The 15,103-nt window shown below is 42.8% G+C and overlaps 1 protein-coding gene across 4 annotated transcripts in view; it reads right to left on the reverse strand.

Moving 5' to 3' along the window:
* Positions 1-1,542: 1,542 nt before the first annotated feature.
* Positions 1,543-15,103, reverse strand: part of LOC140385407 (hepatocyte nuclear factor 4-gamma-like) — a 231,656-nt gene continuing 218,095 nt past the window's right edge. For all 4 annotated transcript variants that reach the window (XM_072467529.1, XM_072467530.1, XM_072467528.1 and 1 more), the window contains exons 9-10: positions 10,057-10,179; positions 1,543-2,927 (exon numbers count right to left, since the gene is read on the reverse strand). In XM_072467529.1, coding sequence (XP_072323630.1) covers positions 2,803-2,927; positions 10,057-10,179 — 248 coding nt within the window. In that variant the 3' untranslated portion in view covers positions 1,543-2,802. The remainder of the gene's footprint in view (positions 2,928-10,056; positions 10,180-15,103) is intronic.

Below are 15,103 nucleotides of genomic sequence, written 5' to 3' on the forward strand. Positions count from 1 at the left end.
CTCTTCTGGAAAAGCTGTGAGTTAGTTCTGCTGCTGAGCAGCAAAAAACATGTTGTATTCCAGAGACTTTAAACCTCATTCATACTGCGAAGGACGTGCACTAAATCATCTGAAGCAAGGACTCTTCTCATTTCACCTTAATCCTTATTTTTGTCCACCTTCCCCCCGTGTTTGTCTGTTTTGTGTGTGTGGGTAGAGGGTGGGGCAGTTAATGGGGAGTCAGGTATTAGTTTGCATTAAGCAGCTGGGTTTACTGTATATTTCATAATTGTTCTAGTTATAAATAAACAGTAATTTTATTTCAACTTACAAACCTGGTGACTGTAATTATTGGCCAAAGATTTTGTGCATTATTATAAGATTTATTGATTGTGTTGTGACTCCAGGGCAGGTGGGCCTGGAATTGACTGTGCACTTGCCCAGGGTGGCGTAACACTCCATTTACCAGTTTGCAGATGACGTGACCATAGTGGGTCGGATCTTGAACAACGATGAGTCAGAGTACAAGAGGGAGATAGAGAACTTAGCGGTGTGGTGTAACAACAACAATCTTTCCCTTAACTTCAGCAAAACTAAGTTGCTGGTCATTGACTTCAGGAAGCAAAGTATTGTCCACACCCCTGTCTGCATCAATGAGCCCGAGGTGGAGATGGTTGACAGCTTCATATTCCTAGGTGTGCACATCACCAACAATCTGTCCTGGTCCACCCACATCGCCACTACAACCAAGAAAGCACAACAGCGCCTATACTTCCTCAGGAAACGAAAGAAATTTGTCAAGTCCACATTGACTCATATTAATGTTTACAGATGCACCATAGAAAGCATCCTATCTAGCTGCATTACAGCCTGGTCTGGCAACTGCTCGGCACATGACCGTAAGAAACTACAGAGTCGTGAACACAGCCCAGTCCATCACATGAAACCACCTCCCATCCATTGACTCTGCCTACACCTCCCGTTGCCTTGGGAAAGTGGGCAGCATAATAAAAGACCAGGTTATTCTCTCTTTCAACCTCTTCCATTGGGCAGCAGATACAAAAGTCTGAGAACACGCACTAACAGGTTCAAAAATAGCTTCTTCCCCGCTGTTGCCAGACTGCTGAATGACCCTCTTATGGACTGAACTGATCTCTCCACACATCTTCTCTACTGAGTAGTTCTACATTCCATGTGCTTCACCCGATGTCTGTGTCTATGTATTTACATTGTGTATCTACCATTTGTCCGACATTGTTTCATGTATGGAATGATCTGTCTGGACTGTACGCAGAACAATACTTTTCACTGTACCTCGGTACACGTGAACAATAAATCCAAATCCAATCCAAACATAACCTGGAGAAATACTTTAAGTATATAGCATAATGACTATGGCAAATATTGATTTACACAGCTGGTCTTTCATAAATTCTCTTTTCAAAGGCTAAAGGGATGGACAATACATGCTGGCCATGCCAGAAAACTCACATCCCAAGAACAAATCAAAAAAGATGCAAAAATAACAAGTAGCACTCAAAACCAGAGCTAGCGGATGCCAAGTTATGTTTCACAATTCGAAAGGTATTGACATTTATTTGTATTTTTACATGTGGAGAACTCCAATTTTCTGAAAAAGTAATAAGTACATGCAATGTACAGTGCACTCATCTCACTTATACAATGCAATCCAATATTTAAAAATTGTGAATACTTTACATTCCAGTATTGATTTTCTTCCAGAAATTGATCATTTTTGATTCATTCACAATAATTCATACAAAAATAATTTCATGTTTATAAAATAGATCATTGCATCAGAATAAATTACAATGATTATATAATTATTCACTCTGTATGTACAAACCAAGAAACAGTTGTAAATGGATTCACCCTATTTCCACACGGTAGAAGAAAAGATGCATTTATGCAATTTAAGGCAGCTCTTTTCTGTCAAAAACTATTCAGCAAAATCTATTTACCAACAATACCTATGGATCAACATTGAAGCGTTAAATGTTAAACTTTGATATTACCTTGGACGCTAATCTGATTTGAGATTACCACACATTTCATAAACAAGCACAGAATAGTGTAGTGAATATTCTGCTAGAAAGGAGTTGTATTATTTTTCAGTGAAGCTCCCTCTTCTGGTCAATCTACGTGAAACCACATGGTAAACCCAGCAGATAGACTTTTGACGCTGAGAGATATACAAGGGTGATACTGTAAGGTATGAATTTAAATGGCAAGGCTCAAAACAGGAAAGGTTTTAAACAGAGTTATGTATAATGAAATAAAAAGATGTCTGGTATTGTGATGTTGGCTATAATATTACTCATTTGAGTTTCACAGTCGTGATATCATCAGTAACCTTGGATGGGTTACAATCATGTCAATGAATAGCCTATTTATTCATCGTCATAGATCTAAATTATGGCTACGTCAAAGTGGGAAATAGTGAAAAAACCAGACAAATCTAATCTAATTCATAATTTATAAAAATTGTAGCAATGAACTTTTGATATGAACCAAGATTGCTTTGTCATTGTACAAATAACTTGAACCAAATCCCTTTGAAATATTAACCTGAGATTGCAACTTGTGTTTAAGAGCAATACCTTTTTGCTCCTGTTATGATAAACCGCACAAAAGCAAGTGTTGGCAAAACATTAAACAGCCATTAATACAGACAGCACAAAATGGCAGTGTTTCTTTCCATGTGTGGCTTGATCCTGCTTGCAGTTCGACAACTGAATTCAGGTTCCTGATTTTGAAGTGTACAGAAAGCATAAGCTGTCACTCTTAAAATTATGATTGGCATCACAAGCCTTTTTGCTTTGGCAATGGTGCTTGTTGAGAAATAACCGAGTGGTTGTTTGAAGCAAGTTTATATTGTTCTTGTCCAGAACCTTGTGGCGGAGATGGTAGTGGGGTTTCTGGGGTAGCTGCGGAGAAATGCACACAAAAACAATACTATGGTTAGTCAGGGTATTTTGAATTGTAAATATATGTTTAATGAGATAAGAAAGCCATGCTCTCTCACATGTCGGGCACGGTTCAACGGAGAAAAATCAATGCCTGGTTTTGGGCGCATTGAGCAGGTTGTTTCTTGGTGGCTGTGGCGACGAGAAACACGCCGATATTCGATGGCACTTTGCCATTTAGTTTGGCCTTGGGATGTTTTTCACAGCTGAGGCCGCACAGGAAAGGTTCCTCGCCGATCGGGGCGCAACTTTGTCTGGCTGCCGATCCCCCCCCCCCCCCCCCCCCCCCCCAACGTCAGGGAGGCCGTTGGGAGCATCCCCTCTTCCCCCTCCAACTGGTAAGCCCCCTTGGCCTGATCCCTGACAGTGCCAACCTGAAACCCTGGCACTGAGAACGTGGCACCCTGGCAGTGCCCTTTCCATCCTGGTAAGTAATAAAGTTCTAATGGTGTGACTTTAGCTGGTCATTTCCTTGTTACTGACCTGTTTTCTGGCATCCCACATTCTACCCTCCATAAACTGAGGTAATCCATAATACTGCTACCCATGTCCTTACTTGCACTAAGTAATGTTCACCTGTCACCCATGTGTACGCTGACTCTCAGTCAAGCAAAGCTTCAACTTTAAAATTTTCATCCCTTCTAAAATCACTTCATGCCCTTGCCCCACCATATCTTAGTAATCTCAAGCAGCTCCATTATCCAACAAGATATCTGCTGCAATTATCTGATTCTGGCCTTGTCATGTTCTGTCGACTGGCAAAAGTGAATGATGAACTATAGAATATCTAATTTAAATAATGTATCGTGAAACAACTGTGTGATAAAGATAACTAGGATAAATAAAATAATAAACTAACAGTAATTAACTATTGTAGAGCTACTGCAAAATACATCTATTCTCCAGTACGACTTATTCCCAACTCCCCAGCCACAGGGTGATGTGGTGGGTTTACACTGCCACCTGGTGGTCAGAGATTGTGCATTATGTACAGAACTGCTTTATGCATATGATCACGTGCCCTTTCCTTTGGAAATGAAGTTATTGATATACATTAGATGATTTTTTTTTACATTTCACCATGATATGCATAACAATGTACATTTTTAGAATTTTTTGTCAGAAGCTCAGTCTTTCTGGCTTGCACCTTATCTTTGTCGATCTTCTCAGTGTATGCTGAACCTGCAAAGATACTTCATCTTCTTTAGTGGTTGTTGTTTGTTTTTGGTGGTCTTCATGTATTGATGTGTCATCCTCTTGTTGTATTTGTTCCGTATGTTCTTCAGATGTTTTAGGACTATTGCATGTGTCTTCTGGTGGTTGCATTACAATGGTTTGAGGCGTTTCGTAGACTCCTCTTCAAACCCCTTTGTGGATTTGGCTTGAAATCTCTTCCTCTGCCTCCCTTCCTGACAGAGTGGCTGCATCTCTGCTTCTGGATTAGCAGAGTTCTCCAACACTTGGAACTGAAGCAGTTCACACCATGTACCTTTTGTTTGCTTCCTGCACTGTGTGCAGACGTTCACTCTCTCTAACAGTGTACAGTTCCGTACCATTGTGTCAATATCTCGAAGGACACCCGGCCAAAAGACCGTGTCTTTGGCTCTCTTTCTACATTTTTTTCTTCCTGCGTGCCGTTCATGGAGTTTGCTCAGAACGACTGACCTTAAAAGATTTCGGAATTACTATTCTCTTTTCTTGCAGCAAAAATCCATCAGCAACACCCAACTCTGCTCTTACATTGTAGAAACTGAAGCAGGATTCTCTGGGCCAGACTTCACGAAGATATCTTCTCACCTTCTGCAACACTTGGTCATTCTTGGTTTCTTCTCTTAGTTTGACAGCATCGATACAGTGTGGAAGTTCGTAATTATGCTTCTTTACATCTACCATGGTAATAACTCAGTCTGTTGGCACTTCAGTACGCTAAATGACACCCAAGGCAGTCATTCCCTCTAGCTTTAGTTTATCCCTTAATGGTGCTGGTACACATCTAGGCGCATGAATCACAGGCTTCGCATCTTCCTTTAATTGAATCTGTACATGTATGTGTTTTTGGGAAATCATTCAGTATGGAGCCTCCTGAGGGATGAGGGCTTGTTGCAGCACTGTCTGCCCTATAGACTCCTCAGACTAGCTGCAGCTCCTCACATGCCTCAATTCTAATTAAAAACTCACGGACCGCCGCCACCACGGAAATTTCAATTTGAGAATTTTGTTTTTAACATCAACATCAAGCTCACATGCTCCTAAAGTCGAGATTTTATTGCCATTATAATCTCTTAACAATACCGTTCTCTTAACTATTTCTGGTTCAATTCGCAGCTTTTCTTTTACATCGGACAGGTTGATGGGGTTGGCCCTCGCACCGGCGTTGAGCTTGACAGTTATTACTGAGCTGTTTATCTTTAATGGCACTGTCCATTTATCCTTATGATTATCAGCATTCAATTCACTATTGCTGCAGATTGGTACAAATATATTGCTATTTGGTATGACTCGAGTCTCCTGGTCTTCGCAGGAGATCATGTCTACAAAGAATGTATCCTCCAGGCACACTTCATGAATAACGTTGATACTCTTTATTTGTTCAGGCCTTCTCCAGGAATAACATTGGGTTGCAAAATGATTTCCGGCATTACAGTTGGCACATGTTTTTTTCCATAAGCAGGGCATTGCCATGGCAAATGCCATTTGCCACTTCGCGGACATAAAATGGAGGGATTGGGTCGGCTGTTCAAAATGGCCATCCACACTGGGAGCATTTTTCTTATTCGGCTACATCACCACACTAATGGCATCTGCTGCCCCTTCTGCCTTTGTTCTAAAATGCCGGAGATATAATGTGCTGACCTATCTTGCTCCAAGCTCACTAGTGAGACATATTTGGATCGGATTTTCGAGTTGCAGGTCTGTTTCCCACAGAAGACGCTCGCGCACTTTATCATTGGAGATCCCAAAAGCTATTTGATCGCGGATCATTGACGACTGGAGCATGCTGAAGTTGCATGACTGCGCTTTCAATCGCAAGTCAGTGAGGAAGCCATTGAATGCCTTTCCCACGTTCTGGGTGTGCGCCCGAATATATAGCACTCTTAAGGTTTCATTTTTTTAGGTGAGCAATGCCGATCGAATTGTTTTAGAACTTTGTTGAAGCTTTTTCTGTCAGCCTCTTTTCCAAAAACAATAGTGTTAAAAATTTCAATTGCTTGAGGACCTGCTACAGTGAGCAGCAATGTGATACGCCTCTCATCGGGCTGTGCCTGCAGACCAAGGGCTGCAACATAGAGTTGAAACTGTTGGTTAAACACCCTCCATAATTCTCGTCTACGTTATCAGTAATCCGAAGCTGTTGAGGTGCCTTGATGCCTTCCATCCCAGGATTCAAAGTTTTACCGTGCGTTGAGCACAGATGCCAGTAGCTTGCAAGGTCAATAGCAAAAACGTGTTTTCTTTCTTTTTCTTCAAAGTTATCTTTAGTGGTTTGGATTTTTACATGCAGACTCTTCACGTTCTTGGTAAATCATCAATCCTGGTACCATGTCATGTCCTGTAGACTGGCCAAAGTGAATGATGAACTGCATAACATCTAGTTTAAATAATTGATTATGAAACAACTGTGTGATAAAGAAAACTAGGATAAATAAAATAATAAACTACTAACACTAATTATCTATTGTACAGCTACTGCAAAATGTGTCTATCCTCCAACACGACCTACTCCCAACTCCCCACATATAGGGTCACATGGTGGGTTTACACTGCCATCTGGTGGTCGGAGGTTGTGCATAACATTATGTACAGAATCAATTTATGCATATCATCACAGGCCTCTTGACCACCCAGATTTTAGTTGTTCCATCAGCTGTGCCTTCAAATGCCAAGATCGCTAAGCTCTAAAATTCCCTCCCTACACTTCACTGCCTCTTTACCATGCTTCCCTCCTCCCTCTTTGACCAAGCTTTTAGCCATCAGCCCTAATACTGTCTTATTTGGCTCACTGTCTAATTTGACGGTCCTGTGAAGTGCCTTGTGACATTTTATTATGTTAAGGATGCTATGTAAATACAAGTTGTCATTGTTGCAATTTGCGGAAATTTGAATGAGAATGATGCAAATTGACACGGTGCTGACTGAGCAGTGCAATGATGATGTGCACCTTATTTAGCTGCACATTAGCCAGGCATCATCCATTTAAACCATCAACCTGCCACCTCGAGGTTAAATAGAAAAAAAATTGGGCAGATTCTCTAATGGGCAGTCTGTTCACAACTCCATTTACACATGGGCAGCAAACTGAAACTCAAACCCAATCTGATTCCCAACCTGAAACAACAAGCTTACTTTAGTATGAACATTATGTCCAAGCTTTTAATGAAAAAATATATATGCAACATTAGAAAGAATTTGAAACATGAAGTTGTTTATTAATTTATTTTAAAGATATGGGCTGGGATTCGCCTGCTGTTGCGATTCACTTTTCCTGCCAGCAGGGATCTCACCGCCCCGCCCCGCCCCTGCCTCCACCCGCAGGTTTCCCAGAACATGGGATGGCTTCAATGGGAAATCCCATTGCCATGCGACGGGAGTGTAGAATATCTCCACCAGCGAACAGCGTGCTGCCGAGGAACACACGGCTGTTGGACCAGGGAAACCAGCCTGACTGGACAATCTCGATCTTATGTGCTATATTTCCAAGTTTAGCTGTAATCTTGGCACTATGGTGTCATTTAATAATAATAATAATAATAATCGCATATTGTATATAAATTGATTTTGTAAAAGTGGAAACGATAAGCTACATATTACAGAAACAAATCTGGCATGTTGTACCACAATCAGGCAATACGTTACACCTTACCGTTCATAATAATAATAATCACTTGTCACAAGTAGGTTTCAATGAAGTTACTGTGAAAAGCCCCTAGTCGCCACATTCCGGCGCCTGTTCGGGGAGGCCGGTACAGGAATTGAACCCGTACTGCTGGCCTTGTTCTCCATTACATGTCAGCTGTTTAGCCCACTGTGCTAAACCAGTCCCTACCAGCCCCTCATGGCATTTCACTTAAGTTATGCTCTTCAACGATGCACAATGCTCCTTGTACAGAATGACAAGAACACCAACACAATATTGTGGTGTACAAATGTTATACCATCAGAAATAAAGCCTTGCAGTATCCTGAAGGGTAGAATTTTAATCAATTGATCATGGTTCTGGCTGAATTTTGCCAGCTCTGACCATAGAAGCTTCTGAACTAATTAATTGAATTAGATTGCGGTCCACTCATATCAGATGTGCACAATGTGAGCAACCACTTACAACAGCCAAAGCCTCTAATCCTAAATTCAAATGTGAAACCAATTCTGTTAATAGCCTTTTAATTGGATAATTAATATTATTGTAAACAATTGATTTAGTTTGGGATTTCTGCTAACTCTCTGATAATGGTTCTAATCACTGTGCTGTGTTGAATTGATTTCAGAAGTAATTGCAGCATGAGGGACTTGTGTTAAACTGCAGACGTTAAGCAAGAGAAAGACCAGGAATTGGTATCAAGTGTAAAGGTGCTGATAGGATCCTGACAACAATTCTTTTGTTCAAGGTTAATCTTGGCACAATGATGATATTATATAAATTGATTTTGTAAAAGTGGAAAACATAAGTTGCATATTACAGAAACAAATCTGGTAAGATTTACTGGAATGATATCAGGAATTTTAGATACAAGGAAATTGGAGAAATTGGGCTTGTTCCCCTTGGAGCGGAGAAGATTAAGAGATGACATTATTGAGGTGTTCAAAATTCTGAATAGATTTGACAGGGTAAAGAAGGATGTTCTGTTTCCACGAGTTAGTAAGTCAGTGACTAGGCGTCACAATTTAAAGATGGTCAGCAGGAGAGCTAGGAATAAGATGAGGAGAAATTTCTTTACTCAGAGAGTTGCTGGGATTTGGACTGCACTGCCTGGGAGACTGGTGGAGGCGGATTCCATTTCAAAAGAGAGCTGGGTACATATTTGAAAGTGATGAATTTAGAAGACTACGGAGATAGGACTGAGGAATGGGGCTAGCTAGGTTGCTCTTTTAGGAGCCGGTGTGGACACGATAGGCCAAATGGCCTCCTTCTGTACTGTAAATTACAAAGGTGACTCCGCGCTCAGATTTATATCTGTTGCCTGTGCCACAAGGAATAAAGAAATAGCTTGTATTCATATAAAGCCTGTCATGATATTAGGACATTCCAAAGTGCTTTACAGCTGTTGCAGTACTTTTGACACAATCACTTTCATAATATAGGGGACATAGTAGCAACTTGGTGCGTAGCGAAGTCTCAATTAACTAAATGATCGGTAAGTGTTTAAATACTGGCCAAGACAGCAAGGACACTCCTCTTCCTGTAATAGTGCCATGGGATCTTTTCTGTCAACCAGGAAGGTGACACTTAATGGAATGAAATGAGACTCCACCACTTTTGCCTGATAATCTTTATCAGGCATCATGGTAATGTACCTCTAATTCTATCTGTCAGCCTTGGCTTTGAATCAGCTCTGTCGCCTTTCAATAAGAACTAACTTTGCAAAGTACCGTGTTGGCCGTGAAGTACTTTTGGCCACTATAGGCCCATTTGAGTGCAGTCAATTGCTGCCAGTCCCCTATCCACTCAGCCAGAACCCTCTTGTTGCTCCACCTGCTATTAGTGCGGTGGAGACTCTGGTGTATGGTCCGCCCTCCTCCTGCACCATTCCGCCACAAAATAGCATCACATACTTTTGGTCAAGTGAGAAATTAATAGTTATGGAGAGCAGACAGGAAGGTGGAGTTGAAACCGAAGATCAGCCATGATTGGGTTAAATGGCCGGGCATGCTCGACAGGCCATGTGGTCTGCTTCTGCTTCTATTTCTTGAATTTGTGTGACATCCTGCACATATGAAAAACACTACATAAAGGCAACCCTTTTTTTAAACTTCCATCTTCATTATTATTGCTATATTGCCAGCACAGAGGATCCAAATATCTTCATTGAGGATGAAGCTTATTTACAATTCCATATTAAAAATGTGCACTCAGCTATGTGGAAGGAAAACCTACACATTTGTTCACTGTGAACTGCTGCAGGCATTGAACTGATCAAAATAGTCTGGCCTGTCATTGGATCCTGGGCTACATGAGGGTGTACAGGATGATGAAGGTGGGATGGATCACTCGTTGTACCTGCAAAGAAGGAAAATAAAAGAACATTCTAAAAGATGGCTTGGACAAAATCATGGTGCATCACATAAATGCTGAACTAACATGAATAAATCCAATGTTTTGATGAAAATATTCTGGCAAAATGCATTTGTATTTTTTCTTAATTTATAAATGTAACATAGTAATTAAGCACACATTTGAAGCAGTACCAATTTGTATACGGATATTCAGCTGCGTAAATTGTGTGGTACTTTTGTAAACTGAACACTCATCAAAACTGGAAAGAACTGGTAGATGTTGCAGTCAAGGTACACAGTGATACAGAAATGTGAGTTGATGCTGGAGTACTTTGTCAATGTGATTGGAAGACAATACATAATTTTGAAACTATTCTTATTAACTAGCCAAATGAAACTTCCACTTGAACATTCAACTATAGTTGTCTGAATTAATAAAACAATGGTGAGCTGACACAATCACAATGTGGATTTATTGAGCTGTTGGGTTTACTTCATTTGTGAGAGAAAATTTATATAAATACCAGGATTACAGAATAACCATGCATACATTTTCAATCACTATATGGTTCTGTGAACATGACTATGTCAGCTTGTTGTTTGACTAGTCTATGGGAATGTTCTAAAGCCTTGGGCCAGACCTGTCCTCAAGAGGACCTCACATGGTTGAACTTGTGGAAGTGTGATTGAATAGAATCAAGGAAAGAAAGGATGATTCATCACAGCAAATGAAGGTATCAGTCAGATATTTAACCTCAGCTGTGGCTAAAGGCTGAATGCAGAGTAGTATTGGCAGAGGCACATGACTGGGTCAACTTCCAAACAACTGTTCTATGGAAAAAGCAGATTTTAAAAATGGGTGCATGAAGAAATAGCTTAAGACCAATGAAGTACTTCTTGAAGAGCAGTCACTCATTTTGTGTTAAAACCCACACAAGACCTATGGGGTTGGACCGATCCGTCTCTCCATCAGTCTTGTCAAATGTGGGCTTTCCGCTAAGGGGGCGGGGAGCCCGAGTACATTCATGATTGAGTTCTATATAAAGTCGACCAGGTATGGAACTGACAGAGGAGACCTGGCTGGGATCTGAAGTATATTGTAAATATTAACATATTTATCTTTCACCTACTAAATTCGGACTCGTCTGTGGCCTACTATACTGGCGATGTGGATGAAACTGGACTACTGTCAGTGCTACCACGTCATTGGCTGAACAACCATCTCCTTTCTACCACTGGACTAAGGCTGGAGTAAATAATTTTCCATATCAAAAATGTCTTTGTTCGAAAGGTTGGACAGGTTCGACGCGAGCATAGAGGATTGGACTTGGTACACAGAACACATGCATTACTTTTTCCGGGAGAACGATGTGGATCGACAGACAGTGATATTACTGACTGCCTGTGGAGCTGATACTTATGGAGTGTTAAAGAGCCTTACACATCCCAGAACTCCGAACACTAAGACTTTTGAAGAATTGGTAACCATAGGAGTACAACATTTCAATCCTTAACCATCCGTTATAGTGCAGAGATACCATTTCAACACAACAGAGAGGATTCCAGGAGGGTCCGTAACCGAGTTTCTGACGAGGCTATGAAAACCAGCCGAATTTTGTGAATACGGAATGCTGCGAAACTGCTTGACCTGCAGCATCAATTACATGACTATCCAAAGGAAGCTGCTAGCCTAACCGCCCCTAGATATTCAGCAGGCCCTGCAAATTTTGCTTTCCTGTGAAAGCACTGAAAGAGGAGTGCAAGGAATCCAGGAGGTGGAGGTAAACACCCTCGGACGCTGCCCCCTCCCAACGAGCCGCAAAACTGAAACCCCGCCCTGGAGTACCGTAGAGGCCACGTTCTTTGGTCTAGGATTGAGCCATCCAATGAGATACCTCCCCGGGGTCTGCAGAGGGACAGCCTGATATTATAGGGCATGTGAATGCAGGAGCTGCACGGAGCGCAAGGCACAAATGAGCCAGCAACACCAGCACTCGGGTAGAGGCAGTACCAACCGAGGGCTCGCACTCTCCACATGGACCAGCCAGAAGAGAAGTGCATGCAGCTGCATCGCGTTGCAGCAGCCCGAGTGGCCCCCATCAAGATAACTGTGGCGGTTAATGGTCATCCATTAGACATGGAACTTGACACGGGAACTGCAGTTTCAGTTATTGGAAAGCAAACCTTCGACAGGATAAGGATAGGGGTGCAACAGTTAGATCTGTGGGAGACCGCAAGGTTAATGGCATGCACCGGCGAATGGTTAGCCATTGCGGGAACCACAATGACCCCGATAGCTTACGGACAACAGTTGGTGCGACTCCCATTGATCATAGGAAAGGAACGTAGCCCCAGCCTTCTAGGCTGCAATTGGTTAAAGCGCCTACACCTGAACAAGCAGCAAATTTTCCAAATGGGATCCAAGGGCCTATTCAAAGTGCGAGGGAAATACCCTGAGGTTTTCCAGTCTGGACTGGAAAAAATAAAATGGGCCATGGCAAAAGTCCAGGTGGACCCAGATGCACAACCCAAGTGCTTTATGCTCGCCTGGTCCCTTACGCCTTGTTAGCGCAAGTTGAGGCCGAACTAAGCTGACTCAAAGACCTTGGGATCATTAAACAAGTACGTTTTGCCGAATGGGTGCCGCTGATGGTCCCGGTGCTCAAACCAGATAAGACAGTCAGATTGTGTGAGGTCTACAAGTTGACGGGCAAGAGGACTTCCAGGTTGATAATAACCCAATGCCCCACATCCAGGATCTATACGCAAAACTGACCGGTGCACACTCATTTGCGAGGCTCGATACGAGCCATGCATATTTGCAGTTGGACCCTGCCTCATGTAAATATGCCACCATAAACACCCATAGAGGCCTATACGAATACACCAGACTACCCTTTGGAGTGTCGTCGGCCTGTACAATTTTCCAGAGAATAATGGAAAACATACTGAGAGGATTCCTGCAAGTGGCAGTGTATCTGGACGACATATTGGTTACTGGGGCAACTGAACAGGAACAATTAAGTAATTTGGGCATGCTTTTCTCAAAGAGAAATGCGTGTTCCACGCGAGGGAAGTTGTGTACCTGGACCACCAAATAGACCTTGAGGGGTGACACTCTGTCGCGGAGAAAGTAAAGGCAACAAACTCCGACACCTGAAAATACCACAAAGTTGCAGTCTTTCTTGGGATTGGTGAACTATTATGGAAAGCTTATCCCAGATCTAACAACCATGTTGGCCCCCCTACACCTCCTCCTCTTAAAAAAGAACAAGGAATGGGTGCGGGAAAAGCAACAGATAGAAGCTTTCAAACAAGTGAAAAAACAATTCACTTCCTCAGGATCGTTGACGCACCAGGATCCCGCCAAACTAGTCATCACATGTGAGTGACGCGTCACCCTACGGCATTGGCGCCGCTTTATCGCACTGCATGGAAAATGGCAGAGAGCGATCCATCACATTCACCTCCCGGACACTGGCTGTGGCCTGTGCCAGGACACAACATTGAGCCCTCCTCCTGGCTGCATATCAGTACTCATGTGAGCATCGTTCAGGTACCCAGATTGCGAAGAGGGTTTGTGTTAAGCCAAGTGCCTTTCCTGACACGTCTCCTACTCCCCCCAGGACTGGCCTCGCTCAATTTTATGGATTCATTGCTTGTTACAGTGTCCCAAATCCGTGAGTGGACACAAACTGACCCAGTCCTTTCGAAGGTTCAACATATAGTCCGATATGGGGATCAGCATAGAAGACTGCACAACAGGTTACAGGCATTAGCAAAAAAAATAATGAAGTTAATCGTGGAAGACGGCATCTTTTGTGGGGGATGTGCGCTATCGTCCCGGGTAAGAGCCAAGACCCAGTCTTGAGGGACCTTCATAACAGACACCCAGGGGTCCTCCAAAGTGAAAATGCTCGACCGCAGCTATGTTTGGAGGCTGGGCCTGGATGTAGAGAACGGCTACCAAGTAGTGCGGCATTTGTCAGGAGCAATGAAAGCTTCTGCCAGCTGTGTCCATTCATCGGTGGGAATGGCCGTGGCAACTGTGGTTACACAACTACTTTACCAGGCCCTTTCAAGGCTCAATGTTCTTAAAGAACAAAGAACAAAGAAAAGTACAGCACAGGAACAGGCCCTTCGGCCCTCCACGCCTGCACCGACCATGCTGCCCGTCTAAACTAAAATCTTCGACACTTCCGATGTCGGTATCCCTTTATTCCCATCCTATTGATGTATTTGTCAAGATACCCCTTAAACATCACAATCATCCCTGCTTACACCATCTCTTCCGGCAGCGGGTTCCAGGCATCCACTACCCTCTGTGTAAAAAACGTGCCCCATTCATCTCCTCTAAACTCTGCCCTCGCACCTTAAATCTATGCCCCCTAGTAATTAGCCCCTCTACCCTGGGGCAAAGTCTCTGACTATCCACCCTGTCTATGCCCCTCATAATTTTGTAGACCTCTATCAGGTCGTCCCTCAACCTCCGTCGTTCCAGTGAGAACAAACCGAGTTTATTCAACCTCTCCCCAAAGCTAATGCCCGCCATGCCAGGCAACGTCCTGGTAAATCCCTTCTGCACCCTCTCTAAAGCCTCCACATCCTTCTGGTAGTGTGGCGACTAGAATTGAACACGATACTCCAAGTGTGGCCTAACTAAGGTTCTATACACCTGTAACATGACTTGCCAATTTTTATACTCAATGCCCCGGCCAATGAGGACAAGCATGCCATATGCCTTCTTGACTACCTTCTCCACCTGTGTTGCCCCTTTCAGTGACCTGTGGACCTGTACACCTAGATCCTTCTGACTGTCAATACTCTTGAGGGTTCTACCATTCACTGTATATTCCCTACCTGTATTAGACCTTCCAAAATGCATTACCTCACATTTGTCCGGATTAAACTCCATTTGCCATCTCGCC

Source organism: Scyliorhinus torazame, chromosome 11 (assembly GCF_047496885.1).
Source record: "Scyliorhinus torazame isolate Kashiwa2021f chromosome 11, sScyTor2.1, whole genome shotgun sequence".
NCBI lineage: Eukaryota > Metazoa > Chordata > Chondrichthyes > Carcharhiniformes > Scyliorhinidae > Scyliorhinus > Scyliorhinus torazame.